Source organism: Cotesia glomerata, linkage group LG3, assembly GCF_020080835.1.
Source record: "Cotesia glomerata isolate CgM1 linkage group LG3, MPM_Cglom_v2.3, whole genome shotgun sequence".
Lineage (NCBI taxonomy): Eukaryota > Metazoa > Arthropoda > Insecta > Hymenoptera > Braconidae > Cotesia > Cotesia glomerata.
In genome coordinates this window covers 29793167-29809177 of record NC_058160.1, presented here as the reverse complement: position 1 = coordinate 29809177, position 16011 = coordinate 29793167, and the positions used below count along the sequence as shown (strand labels likewise).

Sequence of the window (16011 nt, the reverse complement as noted above, 5' to 3'; positions counted from 1 at the left end):
AGGCGAAGCCGAGGTCAACAAACATGTGATCTGAGGCTTTCTTATTTACTTCCCTAGGTGTGTAATATACTATTTTTGTCCGACGAAGGCGGAAAGCGGCAACTTAGTTTAGCGCAGCGGGACGAAAGTTGCCACTTTCCGCCCGGAGGGCAAAAAATAGTTTTCTCACCACGGGCAGGAAATAAGAAAGCCTCAGATCACATGTTTGTCGACCTCGGCTTCGCCTCGGTCAACAATTACATGTAATCTGAGACATTTCTTATTTTCCTGCCCTAGGTAAGAAATAGTATATTACACCCCTTGGGAAGGAAAATAAGAAAAGCCTCAGATCGCATGTAATTGTTGGCCGAGGCGAAGCCGAGGTCAACAAACGAGTGATCTGAGGTTTTCTTTTTTACTTTCCAAGGGCTGTATACTATTTTTCATTTCGACAGAGGCGGAAAGCGGCATTTTCGTTTAGCGCAGCGGGAGGAAAATTGACGCTTTCCGCCCGGAGAAGTGAAAAATACTATTTTAAATAATTTATTTTTGATAAAATTAAAAAATTTATTAAATTAATTTTCAAAAAAAAGCGGTAAAAAAGTGGATGTAGATGTCGCTGTTAAAAGCCGGAAGCACGCGTCTGCTCGAGAAAAGTAGCGAGTGTATTCAGTGAATTCATTCCGTGTGTGTTGAATAGTTTGCTAACTAAAGAGTCGCGATTGGCCATAGGTATAAGTTTACGGAGGGGCATCGACCCGTCTTGCATCAGCTTGGCATCGTACTGGCAGATTCCCCCCTTCAGTGCCACCAATACACAAGGGCCGAGGACTCGCTATCGCCGACCATTGGTCCTCAATTTGCCGACCAATCATTGGGAAAGTGCCCACGAAAATATCCAATGTAAGTTCACAAATTATCGAACACTCGTATATACCACTAAGCGCGGGCTAAGTGGTCACGTTGTCACACAATTCATTAATTCATTATTTTTAATAACTTTAAGAGCACTCGGTACCGTTCGACTGTTTGTTTAAAGTGTGTTTATAACCAGTACGCGTCACTTAATCCATAAAATGCCCGACAACCGCCAGCCATTTTTATTCCTACGAGCATCAGCTTGCTTTTACACATACGCGCAATTACATATGCTTACAATTATGCATTACCAACAATATTCACCAATTATTTGTTTTCACAACCTAAAACTTTTTTCTCTTTTATTTTACTTATTTTTTACAAGTGTCACTTGATCAGCTGGCCCGCCAGTTCCACTAATTAAATGTGTTTATTTATTTATTAACTAGAGTATGAAAAATAACGCGAGTTTAGTAAGTACTTATCAAGATGACGTGTAGCTCTGAGAACTTCAACACAGGTGTTGCCTCGTCAACAATGCGGTTAATTTATAAAAAGAACGAGGTGAATTTACCTCAATTATTTTATTTTTGCCGCCTCCCTTTTATTGTTATTTATTTTAAATAAATAAAATAAAGATCTGTTTATTCTGTTTAGTTAATTTAGTTTTCATTTTTAGATAGTACAAAGATGGATCAGCTGACAGAGGGGCAAGCTGTTATGGTTGGAGGAGCTGGCGGGACTGTTCAAGTTGTACAGATGGGCCAGGGTGGACAAGCAATGATGCTTCCCCAGGTAAAGAAAATATTATATGCAATTTTTGGATCAAAAATTAAAACTACAGAGATTTTATAGTTAAGAAAAACAAAATTGTGAAATTAATTTAGCTGTTTGATAATTTTTAGAATTGTTACAAATAAATTGTAAACAAAACTTGACATTTAGAAATTTTGAAAAATTAAAAATACAATTTTTTAAAAATCATTTTTTAGAACAAATTTTTTTGTAAGGAAAATTGAAAAATTATATAATTTTGATGTCATAAAATAATTATACAAGTAAAAATTATAAATATAATTTTTTAGAGATAATCTAGATTAAGAGAATAAGAAAAATTTTATCTCCAGGATAATCATGATAAAATCGGTTTTTTTAGTAAAATTTGGTGTAATTGCAAAAGTCTTGACTTAAATTTGTGCCTTTTTAAGTTTTCATTTCTTACAGATAATCAATTTATTATGACAAGTATTTAGACTGCATTCGAAAATATCTCTAGATACATAATTAAGAAATGACCTTGTATCTTGAGAACTATTGACATTTTTAAAGATATAAACTCATCCCGATGTTACACTCATCAAGACCTTTCATTTGAGTACCCACATCAACTTTTCATATATTTTATATATTTATATATTTCACAAATACCATATATATAAATTATATAAAAAATGCCATGTTAGTACTTAAATGAAAGGTCTCAATGAGTGTAACATCGAAGTGAGTTTATATAATAAAAAATGTCAATAATTAAGAAATGACCTTGTATCTTGTGATCTATTGATATTTTTAAAGATATAAGCTCACCCCGATGTTACACTCATCAAGACCTTTCATTTGAGTACCCACATCAACTTTTCATATATTTTATATATTTATATATTTCACAAATACCATATATATAAAATATATAAAAAATACCATGTGGGTACTTGAATTAAAGGTCTCAATGAGTGTAACATCGAAATGAGCTTATATCTTAAAAAATGTCAATAATTGAGAAATGACCTTGTATCTTGTCAAATAATGATATTTTTAAAGATATAAGATCACCCCGGCATTACACTCTTCAAGACCTTTCATTTGAGTACCTACATCAATTTTTTATATATTTTATATATTTATATATATTACATATATGTATATATGAAATATATATCAAAAATGCATGTGGGTATTCAAATGAAAGCTCTTGATGAATGTAACATCAGGATGAGCTTATATCTTTAAAAACGTCAATATTTAAGAAAATACAGTGCAATTTAACAAAAGTCATTATTTAATACAGCAAAATTTTATTTATTTACAGTACACAACTCACGGCAGTCACATAGTGACTGCAAGCTTGCTAATTTATTTATTAAATAAAATTATTTTCAGGCAATTCAAGTTGCTGGACCTAATGGACAGATCCAAGTCCTACCAATGTCGTCTCTGACTGGAGGAGGCCAACAATTAGTGATACAGCAGCAACCACAAACACCCCAGATTATCCAGACACCTGATGGACAGACTTATATTTACCAGCCTGTTCAACTTGACAACCAAGTTCAGCAAGCTCAACAAACCGGTAACTGTCCGTAGCTTTTATTTTTTTTTTTACAAAATAATTAATCATTATTTAGAGCTGATTTTAACTGACGATTTAACTTTGTGATTTAGTCATCATCAATGGAAACCTGATGCAAATAGCGGGGACATCGCAGGCAGCAGCTGCTGCTGCATCTCCGTCGCCGGTCCAGCAAATCTCGAGTCCTACATCGGCAACTCAGGCAGGAAATATTGTCATGGTGATTTGAAATGTCTCTTACACTTGATAGTCATTATATATATTTTTTTATACTGGCTAGTAGTGATAGAGCAACAGAAAATTACAATCAATCTTTTATATTTAGTAAAATGCTTGTTGTAATTTTTAATTTATAATAGTTTTAGTTAGTTTTATATTTTTAGGTGAGTTTTTTTTTATAAATTTAGTTTGGTTTGTGCAGATGGTGCCTGGTAATGGAGGACAAACACAATTCCAAAGAGTAGCGTTACCCAATGCTGAGTTTCTTGAAGAGGAACCGCTTTATGTTAACGCTAAGCAGTACAGGAGAATTTTAAAGCGAAGACAAGCACGGGCTAAACTTGAAGCTGAGGGAAAAATTCCTAAAGAAAGACCTGTTAGTATTATTAATTATTTTTAAATAATAATAATAATAATAATAATAATAATAATAATAATAATAATAATAATAATAATAATAACAATCTATATTATTAAGAGAATAAGCCAAATTTTGTGGCCAGTGTATTTATATGATAAAATGGGTTTTTATGGTTAAATTTGGTATCATTAGAAAGGTCTTGACCTGAAATTGTGCCTTTTCATGGTTTCATATCATTTTCACCGATAGTCAATTTATTATAAAAGAATTTAAGGTGCATTCAAAAGTGCTCTATATCTAGATACATAATTAAGAAATGACCTTGTATCTTGAGAACTATTGACATTTTTAAAGATATAAGCTCATCCCGATGTTACACTCATCAAGATCTTTCATTTGAGTACCCACATTAATTTTTCATATATTTATATATATTATATATATGTATATATGAAAAATATATCAAAAATGCATGTGGGTACTCAAATGAAAGCTCTTGATTAGCGTAACATCGTGATGAGCTTATATCTTTAAAAATGTCAATATTCAAGAAAGTACAGTGCAATTAAACAAATATCTTTTGAACTATTGATATTTTTAATGATATAAGCTCATCCTGATAGTACACTCATCGAGAGCTTTCATTTGAGTACCCACATGCATTTTCATATATTTTTCATATATATATATATATATATATATATATATATATATAATATATAAAATATATGAAAAATTGATGTGGGTACTCAAATGAAAGCTCTTGATGAGTGTAACATCAGGATGAGCTTATATCTTTATAATATATATTATATATATGTATATATGAAAAATATATGAAAATGCATGTAGGTACTCAAATGAAAGCTCTTGATGAGTGTAACATCATGATGAACTTATATCTTTAAAAAAGTCAACAGTTAAGAAAATACAAAGCAATTTAACAAAACTCATTATTTAATAAAACAAAATTTTATTTATTTATAGTTTACTTAATTGATACAAAATTTTTTTCTAAAATATAAAATTTTAGTTAAATTAATTATTATTATTATTAAAATCACCTTAATATAAAATTTTATGAAATTATGAAAGTTAAAATAAAAATTATTATTTTAACAATAATAAAAGCAATATTAATATTAATTATTAATCAACAGAAATATCTCCACGAGTCACGACATAGACACGCGATGAACAGGATTCGCGGTGAAGGTGGACGTTTCCACTCTGGTCAGGTAAAAAAAAGAAAGTAAGTCGATTAACTAATTATTTTATTATTATTCAATTAAATAATAATAAAATTAATTATTTGATATTTTAAATAGTTTAAATTCAAAGAGATCAATGCCATTGGCAACAAACACAAATCACCATCATGATAATATGACATCGACAATCATCATTGAAGTAATTATTTCAAATAGAAATGATTAATTTTATCCTTAAGGTAAAAGACCCAGTTATTGACACTTGCATTTTTATTTTAATTTAAAAAAAAAAATCAACTCTGATAAATCAATAAATATAATTTTTGAATTATAAATTTTAAGATAGTTTTTGAGAACATTTTATTTTTTTAATTAGAATAAAATCGCAAGTGTCAAACAACTAGGCCAGTGTCAATAATTGGATCTTTTATCTTATATAATTCAATATAAATTAATAATTCTTTCATTTATTATTATTGCAACTCCCGTGTAAAAAAAAATCGTCTTAAAATTGTCTTAAAATTGTCGTTCGTTTAAGATCTTAAACGTGACACAAACCAAGACTATTTTAAGACGCCATAAAATTCCGAGAGCAGATTTTTGAAAATTTGGTTTTCGAATTTGTTGTGAAAATTAATTTTTAGACGATTTTACGACTTTCTAACCGCAATATTTTTGAGTAAGATGTTTTTAAATTGAATTTAAAATTATTATCTGACAATTTTAAAACTTTTTTAAGACGTTCCGTTTTAATGTTCCGGGGCTCTGTCGCTGTTAGCCCATCTTAAAATAGTCTAAATTTTTTTTTAAGATTTTTTTAAGACTAATTTAAGATAATTTTAAGACAATTTAAAGACGTTCCATAATAATTTTCTGGAGCTGTCACTGTGATATCATCTCAAAATAGCTTAAAAATTTTTTAATAATTTTTTTAAGACTATTTTAAGATTTTTTCAAGACGATTTTAAGACTATTTTAAGATTTAAGTCTTAAAATAATTTTTAAATTAGTCTTAAAAAAATCTTAAAAAAAGATTTAGAGATTATTTTGAAATGAGCAAACAGCAACAGAGCCCTGGAACATTAAAACAGAACGTCTTAAAAAAGTCTTAAAATTGTCAGATAATAATTTTTTAACAATTTTAAATTCAATTTAAAAACATCTTACTCAAAAATATTGCGGTTAGAAAGTCGTAAAATCGTCTAAAAATTAATTTTCACAAAAAATTCGAAAAGCAAATTTTCAAAAATCTGCTCTCGGATTTTTTTTTTTTTTTGGCGTCTTAAAAGAGTCTTAAAATAGTCTTGGTTTGTGTCACGTTTAAGATCTTAAACGAACGACAATTTTAAGACGAATTTTTTTTACACGGGCTGTTTTATTTATTTACTTTTTTTTTTTTATTTTCAGAGCGCGGGAGGCACGGCCCTTCCAGATATGATCTCGGATAGCGGGATAGTAACAGAAGGACACTGAATATTTACAATAAAATAAATATTCATGTATATTATATAAGTAAGCCAAAAATACGGGCGGTATTAACGAGGCGATTTGTGAAAATTAGGATAAATTAAAACTTATGGTCTGAATTGTTTTTAAAACAAATAAATTAATGTAAATATGCGGTTTTCAAAGTTGTTAGGTTCTATTTATATAAAAAAAAAAAATTCGGTTTATAACTGAGAGTAACATTGATAGGCACTGTGACTTTAATGTCAATGCATCGTAACTTGTAAGTGTATATTTAAACTTTCATTTTTATTTTTAATAGTTCAAATTTTGTTCATTTACTAGATTAAAATACCCCAAGGATTGATGCAATTTAGTAAATTTAATAATAATAATTATTATTATTATTAATAAGATTTTGGTTAAATTAATACAGTTTTATTTAAACATCGCATCTTGCCATGACAAGCACACTTTGTTTTGTTACTTTCTTGGTTTTTATTTTCGTTAGAGCTACAATTTTTTTTTTACCAAAAATATATGCGATGTTTAAGTGATAGTATACATACGTACAATGTAAAATAATTTTTTCTGATAATCAAACTAGGATAAGAGTTCTTTATAAAAAGTATCTTACTAAAAGTCACTTTAAAAAATTTTTACCAGTCTTACTTATCACCGCTGCGTATTCCGAGTCACCGGTACTAAAAAAAAAAATTTAATAATAAGGTAAAAGCCCCAATAGATGATCACGTACCAGTAAATGATCACTATGTATTTGTATATCTATATTCACAAATATAGGTATATAAATACATGGAGTGATCAACTATTGGGGCTTTTACCTTATATATAAAAATAAAATTAAAAATAAAAAAATCAAATTTTATAAAATTAAAAATAAAAAAATAATATTTCATTAAATTAAAACTAAAAAAATAAAATTTTATAAAATTAAAAATAAAAAAGTAAATTTAATAATATAAAAATAAAATTTTATAAAATTAAAACTAAAAAAATAAAATTTTATAAAATTAAAAATAAAAAAAAAAAATTTTATAAAATTAAAAATAAAAAAATAAATTTGATAATATAAAAATAAAATTTAATAAAATTAAAAATAAAAAAAAAACAATTTTTATAAAATTAAAAATAAAAAAATAAATTTGACAATATAAAAATAAAATTTAATAAAATTAAAATAAAAAACAAAAATTTTATAGAATTAAAAAAAAAAAATTTTATAAAATTAAAAATGAGAAAACAAAATTTAATAATATTTTATTAATTGATTTAAACAAAAGTTTCATTTGTACTAACGTGACTCGAAGAATTTCTCTTTCTTTTAAATTTGGCCGTAAATTATCCATCGGTTTTTCAATGACGGGACGTTTAAGCGTCCATTCAAACCCATTTAAATGATAACAATCACGATATGAACTTTTGTAAACCGTTTCCGGAACAATCCAATCATCCGACAAACTTAATTTTGGATTACTTTTTATTTGTGGGTACAACGAACAGAAATCATATTGATAAATTGTTTTCACAGGTATTTTAACTTGCTCAATAGTACTTTTCAATGTGTTTAAAGATAACTAAATAATAATTAATATTAATTCATAAATTAAGAGTGTAAATAAAACTATAGCTTTTAATATTGAATTAAAAGATATAAATAAATTTGTAAATTATTTTTTACATCTGTTTTATATAAAATTTACCTTTTCAGATTCTAGAAAATTTTCTTCAAAAAATTTATTCCTTTTAGATATTTTTTTAGGCTGGTAATCTTTGCTGTAAGTCGTCAAGAAATCTCTAGTTTCATCTTCTATTTCTAACAACATTTTTTGAGCACTATTTCAGCTGCAGTTCTTCCAAAAGTGTCTTGATAAACTGAAAGCGCGCGCTTTAAAAATCTTCCTCTTAGGCATCCGAAAACTAGATAAAAAATTTATAAATTTATTATTGAAATAATTAATTAAAAATAAATTACTTCTTTTAGCTGTTGGAGGAGCCGCTAAATTTATTTCATCGCTCGGTTCAAAGTACAAGTCATTAGAATATCTCTTGTATTCACTGTCAAACTCTCTAACCCCGTCAATCTCAGAATTAATTTTGCTAAAATTATCTGGACAATTGTAAGCAACCTGATAAGTACTTTTAAACCGGTCTAAAAAAATTTTATCCACCAGCGCTTGAGATTCTTCATCACTGAGCTTCCACTGCGTTGCGACCCTGGGGTCTATTTGTTTTTCATCATTCGTGACCGCGAAACAATCATGAGGAACAAACCTGAGCAATAAAAAATTTTTTTCTCAGTTCTTAAAATTACTTTAGTGTGTAAAATTACTTTTCCACTTTTTTATGAGTCCGCTTGATGAAATTTAGCTTGTACTCCGACTGCACGACACCAGACTCGGTCATATTTACGGAAAAATTGGTTAGAAAAAAAATTGGTAAGTCATTTGTTTTTTTTTTTTTTATTTTTTATTTAATACTAATAAAATTATTTCTTCAGTTTCAGAGATTTTGATCACCCCAGCGTCTCCTGGAAGATAAACAGGGCTCAAGATGCTGCTGGTAGTGCTTCAAATTGCTCAATCCAAGCTTGCTGATGGTGTCCATGTACTCCGAACGACCTGTGAATGGTTTGTTCCACATGTTGAACACCTCAGGAACTGGAAGATTAATTTTAATTAGAAAAAAAAATTTTTTAGATTTTTTTAACTAGTGCCAGGATTTTTACTTTAATTTTTAAAATAATAATTAATAATTAATGGTGTTAAGTTTGTAATTTTACGGTGAAAATATTGATTGTATGTAAAAATTATGAAAGATTTTTTTAGAAAATTAAATTTTCTACAACTTTTTATATATGACCAATATTTTCACTGTAATATTAAATATTTAAGCCATTAATTTTGAAATTGAAGCAAAAATTTTGGGACTATTTATAAGAATTAAATTATACTGAAAAAAATTTAGTAAAAAAATTCTACGATTAGAAATTTAAAAAAATTTTAATATTAAAAAATTAATAATAAATTTTTTTTAATAAAAAATTAATCATAAATTTTTTTTAATAAAAAATTAAAAATAAATTTTTTTTAATAAAAAATTAAAAATAAATTGTTTTTAATAAAAAATTAATCATAAATTTTTTAATAAAAATTAATAATACATTTTTTAATAAAAATAATAAATTTTTTTATTCAAAATTAAAAATAAAATTTATTAATAAAATTACTATTAAATTTTTATAATAAAAATAAATAATAAATTTTTTAATAAAAATTAATAATAAAATTTTTAATAAAAATTACTATTAAATTTTATAATAAAAAATTAAAAATAAATTTTTTTTAATAAAAAATTAATCATAAATTTTTTTTAATAAAAAATTAATCATAAATTTTTTTTAATAAAAAATTAATCATAAATTTTTTTAATCAAAAATTTATTAATAAAAAATGACTATTAAATTTTTATAATAAAAAATTAATAATAAATTTTTTTTAATCAAAAATTAAAAATAAAATTTATTAATAAAAATTACTATTAAATTTTTATAATAAAAAATAAATAATAAATTTTTTTTTTAATAAAAAATTAATAATAAAATTTTTTAATAAAAAAATTACTATTAGATTTTTTTAATAAAAAATTAATAAATTTTTATAATATAAAATTATTAATAAATTTTTTTTTAATAAAAAATTAACAATAAAATTACTAGAATAAATTGCCAAGTACCTCGTTTAAAATTAATCTGCTCGGCCGGTTGAATAGCTGGAGTATCATGAGAACTATACCGAAACGTCGTAGGATCTCTATAAGCTTCCCGAAGTTCCAGAGTATCCGGTTCAATCGGGAACCCGACTGGAGCATCAACTGCTGCCATTAATGACCTGTAATCTGTAAGAGGAGCGTCTTTTCGCTGATGCGCAATTTGGTAGACACTTTTCATCACCTGTTCATCATTTTTTGAGTTTTCCAGCATACTGGACACCAGTTTAGTTATTTCACGGTTTACTTTAACGACGTTATTGCAGAGGTGATGTTCAATTCCCATCAACTCTTTATATCTGCAATATAAATTCAGCATAAATTAGCATTAAAAATTTACTGCGAACAAAACTTAAATTTATATTTATTTTATTTATGTACCTGGTTAACTCAGTATCAATTTTGTGGTAATTACATTTACATTCGTCTGGATCTATCCGAGGAAGATATAAATTTGAATTTCTATAAATATTTTCAGGTGGTTGACTCGGAATCGCCAGCAGCGGTCTTTGGTACGGCCATTTAAACGCATTGCTATTCGTAGTTGTAAATGTGTTCAGCAGATCAGACATCGCTAAATAATTAATTTTAATATTGAAAATTAATTTTAATTATTATAAATAGTCCCAAGATTATTCCCTTAATTTAAAAATTAATAGCTTAAATATTAAATATTACGGCGAAAATATTGATCTTATAAAAAAGGTTTTGAAACAAAAGTTGTAGAAAATTTAATTTTTTAAAAAAAGTGTCTCATTTTTTTCATTGTAATCTCAAAACTAAGATTCATAATAAATAATCCCAATTTTTGCTATGAAAATTTTAATTTTTAAATTACGGCTTTCTTTTTTGTGCTAAGAAAAATTAATTTTAATGTTAAAAATTAATTTCAATATTTTTTTTCAGTATAATTTGATTGTTATAAATAATCCCAACATTTTTTGCATTAATTTCAAAATTAATGGCTTAAAAATTAATTATTACGGCGAAAATATTGGTCTTTTAAAAAATTTTTCAAACAAATAAATAATACCAATTTTTGCTATGAAAATTTTAATTTTTAAATTGCGGCTTTGTTCTTTATCCTAAAAAAAATTGATTTTAATGTTAAAAATTAATTTTAATATTTTTTTTCAGTATAATTTAATTGTTACAAATAGTTCCAAGATTTTTTGCCTTAATTTCAAAATTAATAGCTTAAAAATTAAATATTGATCTTTTAAAAAATTTTTCAAACAAATAAATAATACCAATTTTTGCTATGAAAATTTTAATTTTTAAATTACGGCTTTCTTTTTTGTGCTAAGAAAAATTAATTTTAATGTTAAAAATTAATTTAAATATTTTTTCCAGTATAATTTAATTGTTATAAATAATCCCAAGATTTTTGCCTTAATTTCAAAATTAATGGCTTAAAAATTAATTATTACGGCGAAAATGTTGGTCTTTTAAAAAATTTTTCAAACAAATAAATAATACCAATTTTTGCTATAAAAATTTTAATTTTTAAATTACGGCTTTCTTTTTTGTGTTAAGAAAAATTAATTTTAATGTTAAAAATTAATTTTAATGTTAAAAATTAATTTTAATATTTTTTTTCAGTATAATTTGATTGTTATAAATAATCCCAACATTTTTTGCATTAATTTCAAAATTAATGGCTTAAAAATTAATTATTACGGCGAAAATATTGGTCTTTTAAAAAATTTTTCAAACAAATAAATAATACCAATTTTTGCTATGAAAATTTTAATTTTTAAATTACGGCTTTCCTTTTTATCCTAAAAAAAAATAATTTTAATGTTAAAAATTAATTTTAATATTTTTTTCAGTATAATTTAATTGTTATAAATAATCCGAAGATTTTTGCCTCAATTTCAAAATTAATGGCTTCAAAATTAATTATTACGGTGAAAATATTGTTCTTTTAAAAAATTTTGCAAACAAATAAATAATACCAATTTTTGCTATGAAAATTTTAATTTTTAAATTACGGCTTTCTTATTTGTCCTAAGAAAAATTAATTTTAACATTAAAAAATTGAAAAAGAAATTTAAAGGATAAATAATTAAAATAATTACCGATTTATTGGAATTGCAGGACAAGCAGGTGGAATTAATTCTATGCTAGAAGTCCCGATAGATCGCTTCTGGCACTTATTATCAAAAAAACTCTTTAAAAATTTAATTACCCCGTCTTTGGTGGTTATTATAAAAAATACCACGAATCTATACAGCATGTAATGCAAAACTGCGTTTATAAAAGTTAAACCAATTCTTGTAAGCGTTGTTTCAATTGCCATTATAGTTTTTAATTTTTATATTTTTTAATAATTACTTGAAAATTTTAATTTATTTATTTTTTTGTCAATTTTTTATTATGACATGTCGGTAGAAAAAATTAGTTTGAAACAAAACAAGATCAATAAAATAAATTGGCTTAATTTTATTGGAGGGTTTTTATTGATTGAAATAAATTAATTGATTAAAAAAGTTAATTTTTTTATTTATTTCTCGGTTATTGACATTTATTTTTATCTGAGAAATTTTAATGGTTTTATTTATTTTATTTGGGGAAGAAATATTGAGTGACAGTGACGGTAGTCTTCTAAATAAAATTTTATTCCATTAAAATTATTTAAAACTATCGATTTATTCTATTTATTCCCACCTAGAAAATTTAAATTAAAATCCAGGATAATTATAAATACCTACGTAATAGAATAAAAGCCGATTAAACGCCAACGAGCATTGAAATTGAAATAATGTTGGATAAAAATAATATTTTTGTATTGATTCTAGTTTCAGGTAGTTCATTAGACTCAGTACATATAACAGGAGCTCATTGAAATCGGACACACCAGACGTCACATGAATGCCAATTATATTTCGAGGTCAAATTTCATGGTCCTTTGGATCGGGTCTTGTTTCACTGGAACGCGTTAATTCTCTTTACGTGTAGGAATTTTTATTTACAGACAATTTTTTTGGCTAATTTTAATTATTTAAAAAATTAAAATTTAATTTTTCAGCATTGAGGCAATAATTGACAAAGTTTAGCTGGATTATTAATGATTAATTATCGTCTGTGTAATATTATAGAAAGTTTTAATTTTACTGGAAACTTTTAAATGCAAAGCTAAGTAAATATTGATAAGATGTTTGTACTCCTGATGGAAACTCCTATATATATTCATTGGAACTTCTAGAGCCTCTTTTATACAAGAAGACGCGCAATTAATGTCCTTGCTATTCTTTATTAAACTTTAGTGATATGAGAATACTTAAAAATTCTTTTTATTAATTTCTTCCCACATTTTTTTCATTATTATTATTGTTAAAATGATAATTTTTATTTTAACTTTCATAATTTTATAAATCTATATTATTAAGAGAATAAGCAAAATTTTGTGGCCAGTGTATTTATATGATAAAATGGGTTTTTATGGTTAAATATTAATAATATTATGATAAATATTTGGGCTGAATTCGAAAATGCTCTATTTTTAGAAAGATAATTAAGAAATGACCTTGTGTCTTGTGAACTATTGACATTTTTAAAGATATAAGCTCATTTTGATGTTACACTCATCAAGACCTTTCATTTGAGTACCCACATCAATTTTTCATATATTTTATATATTATATATATGTATATATGAAAAATATATAAAAATGCATGTGGGTACTCAAATGAAAGCTCTTGATAAGTGTAACATCAGGATGAGCTTATATTTTTGAAAACATCGATAATTAAGAAAGTACAGTGCAATTTAACATAATTAAGAAACGACCTTGTATTTTGTGAACTATTGGCATTTTTAAAGATATAAGCTCATTCTGACATTACACTCATCGAGACCTTTCATTTGAGTACCCACATCAATTTTTCATATATTTATATATATATCATATATATGTATATATGAAAAATATATCAAAAATGCATGTGGGTACTCAAATGAAAGCTCTTGATGAGTGTAACATTAGGATGATTTTATATCTTTGAAAACATCAATAATTAAGAAAATACAATGCAATTTAACATAATTAAGAAACGACCTTGTATCTTGTGAACTATTGACATTTTTAAAGATATAAGCTCATCCTGATGTTACACTCATCGAGACCTTTCATTTGAATACCCACATCAATTTTTCATATATTTTATATATTTATATATATTATATGTATGTATATATGAAAAATATATCAAAAATGCATGTGGGTATTCAAATGAAAGCTCTTGATAAGTGTAACATCAGGATGAGCTTATATTTTTGAAAACATCGATAATTAAGAAAGTACAGTGCAATTTAACATAATTAAGAAACGACCTTGTATCTTGTGAACTATTGGCATTTTTAAAGATATAAGCTCATTCTGACATTACACTCATCGAGACCTTTCATTTGAGTACCCACATCAATTTTTCATATATTTTATATATTTATATATATTATATATATGTATATATGAAAAATATATCAAAAATGCATGTGGGTATTCAAATGAAAGCTCTTGATGAGTGTAACATCGGGATGAGCTTATATCTTAAAAAATGTCAATATTTAAGAAAGTACAGTGCAATTTAATAAAGCTCATTATTTAATAAAGCAAAATTTTATCAATATAAAATTTTAGAAAAAAATTTTGTATTAATAAAATTTTCATTATATAATTTTAAAAATAGCTTAATTAAACCACATATCGTTGTATAATATACTTATAATTATGTTAGACTGTGACATAAATTTTTTGTAATAATAAAATAAATTGACAATTAAAAAAAGGCAATAATTATAAACACCCACACAATAATTTCAAGGGCTAGTTAAAATAAAAAAGATCAAAAACAAATTTAAAATTCAGTCATATTGTGACGTCAAAGCAACTTGTTGCGCGACCTTGATGCTTGTATGATGGCTTAAAATCTATAGAAAAAAAAAAAAATGAGGGAAAAGTTTAATAATAAATAAAGTCCGGCTAATAAAATAAATTTGGTATTGAAATAAAATTATTTCCGGACAAAAAACAGAAAAGTTTGGTCTACTTCCTTACTTCTCAATTTATCGGCTCATTAATAATACCAAAAATAGTTACCGCAGAGAAGAAAAATAAATTTATTATGTATAAATATCGTTAATAAAGAAAAAAAATAATAAATGAACCCTGATATTTGTGTCATTGAATTTATCCGACAATGGATGGTTATAGTTATACAATCCGGTGGTATATATAGTACATAGAGCAGTTGACGTTTCTATTTTAGTGGACGTATTGTCAGGGAAGTAATTTATTTGGGCTTAAATCTTCTTATCCCGAATTATACCCAAATAACAAGACACTCAGTGTATCATTTTCAAAAGTTATAATACTTATCATTGTTAAAATTCTCACGTATCAATTTTTTCACTGGGATTCTATCGCGAAAGCCAATATTTTATAAGGTTTTATTCAATGACAGTTCAGATGTACGTCATTGACCACGAGGGTACTTTTTATTTCACAAGCTCTCCCTTCACTTTAGCCACGACGTGATTTAACAACTTTTTTCGGCCTTTGTCAGCCCACGGCAAAGTGTTAGCTTTAGAATACCGGGAAAACAAACAATTATTTTGCGAACAAACTCCCAATCTACTTTGTGTACACATCCTTTGAATATTTTTTTAATAAAAAAAATATCGAAGGCTTTTTACGAATTCGTGTTTTTTTTTTCAAAGTTAATTATCTTTTCTTTGTTAAAAATTTTTCTATGCAAATTTTTTCTATCAAAATATTAAAATAAATTAAGCGAAA

General features: G+C 25.6%; 3 protein-coding genes across 9 annotated transcripts; 1 reads left to right on the top strand and 2 right to left on the bottom strand.

Annotated features, from left to right (window-relative positions):
- Positions 1 to 612: 612 nt before the first annotated feature.
- On the top strand, positions 613 to 7191 carry LOC123261310 (nuclear transcription factor Y subunit alpha). Of its 7 annotated transcripts, none has more exons than XM_044722902.1 (8): positions 613 to 882; positions 1517 to 1632; positions 2998 to 3193; positions 3280 to 3407; positions 3609 to 3782; positions 4928 to 5019; positions 5096 to 5177; positions 6386 to 7191. In XM_044722902.1, the coding sequence occupies exons 2-8, from the start codon at positions 1528 to 1530 to the stop codon at positions 6449 to 6451; spliced, it is 843 nt and encodes a 280-aa protein (XP_044578837.1). In that variant the 5' UTR covers positions 613 to 882; positions 1517 to 1527; the 3' UTR covers positions 6452 to 7191. The 7 variants fall into 7 exon arrangements, with proteins under 7 accessions (XP_044578837.1, XP_044578834.1, XP_044578832.1 ...); XM_044722899.1 differs by lacking the exon at positions 613 to 882 and adding an exon at positions 889 to 1314 and having other exon boundaries at positions 2998 to 3187; positions 3280 to 3389; XM_044722897.1 differs by lacking the exon at positions 613 to 882 and adding an exon at positions 889 to 1314 and having other exon boundaries at positions 2998 to 3187.
- A 1023-nt stretch (positions 7192 to 8214) lies between these two features.
- Positions 8215 to 8851, bottom strand: LOC123261478. The gene is made up of 3 exons (XM_044723073.1): positions 8839 to 8851; positions 8421 to 8741; positions 8215 to 8365 (listed from the first exon to the last, which is right to left on the bottom strand). The coding sequence occupies exons 1-3, from the start codon at positions 8849 to 8851 to the stop codon at positions 8262 to 8264; spliced, it is 438 nt and encodes a 145-aa protein (XP_044579008.1). The 3' UTR covers positions 8215 to 8261.
- A 60-nt stretch (positions 8852 to 8911) lies between these two features.
- LOC123261311 lies at positions 8912 to 12583 on the bottom strand. Its single transcript, XM_044722903.1, has 4 exons — positions 12295 to 12583; positions 10595 to 10787; positions 10181 to 10512; positions 8912 to 9105 (listed from the first exon to the last, which is right to left on the bottom strand). The coding sequence occupies exons 2-4, from the start codon at positions 10783 to 10785 to the stop codon at positions 8948 to 8950; spliced, it is 681 nt and encodes a 226-aa protein (XP_044578838.1). The 5' UTR covers positions 10786 to 10787; positions 12295 to 12583; the 3' UTR covers positions 8912 to 8947.
- Between the last annotated feature and the right edge of the window lie 3428 nt (positions 12584 to 16011).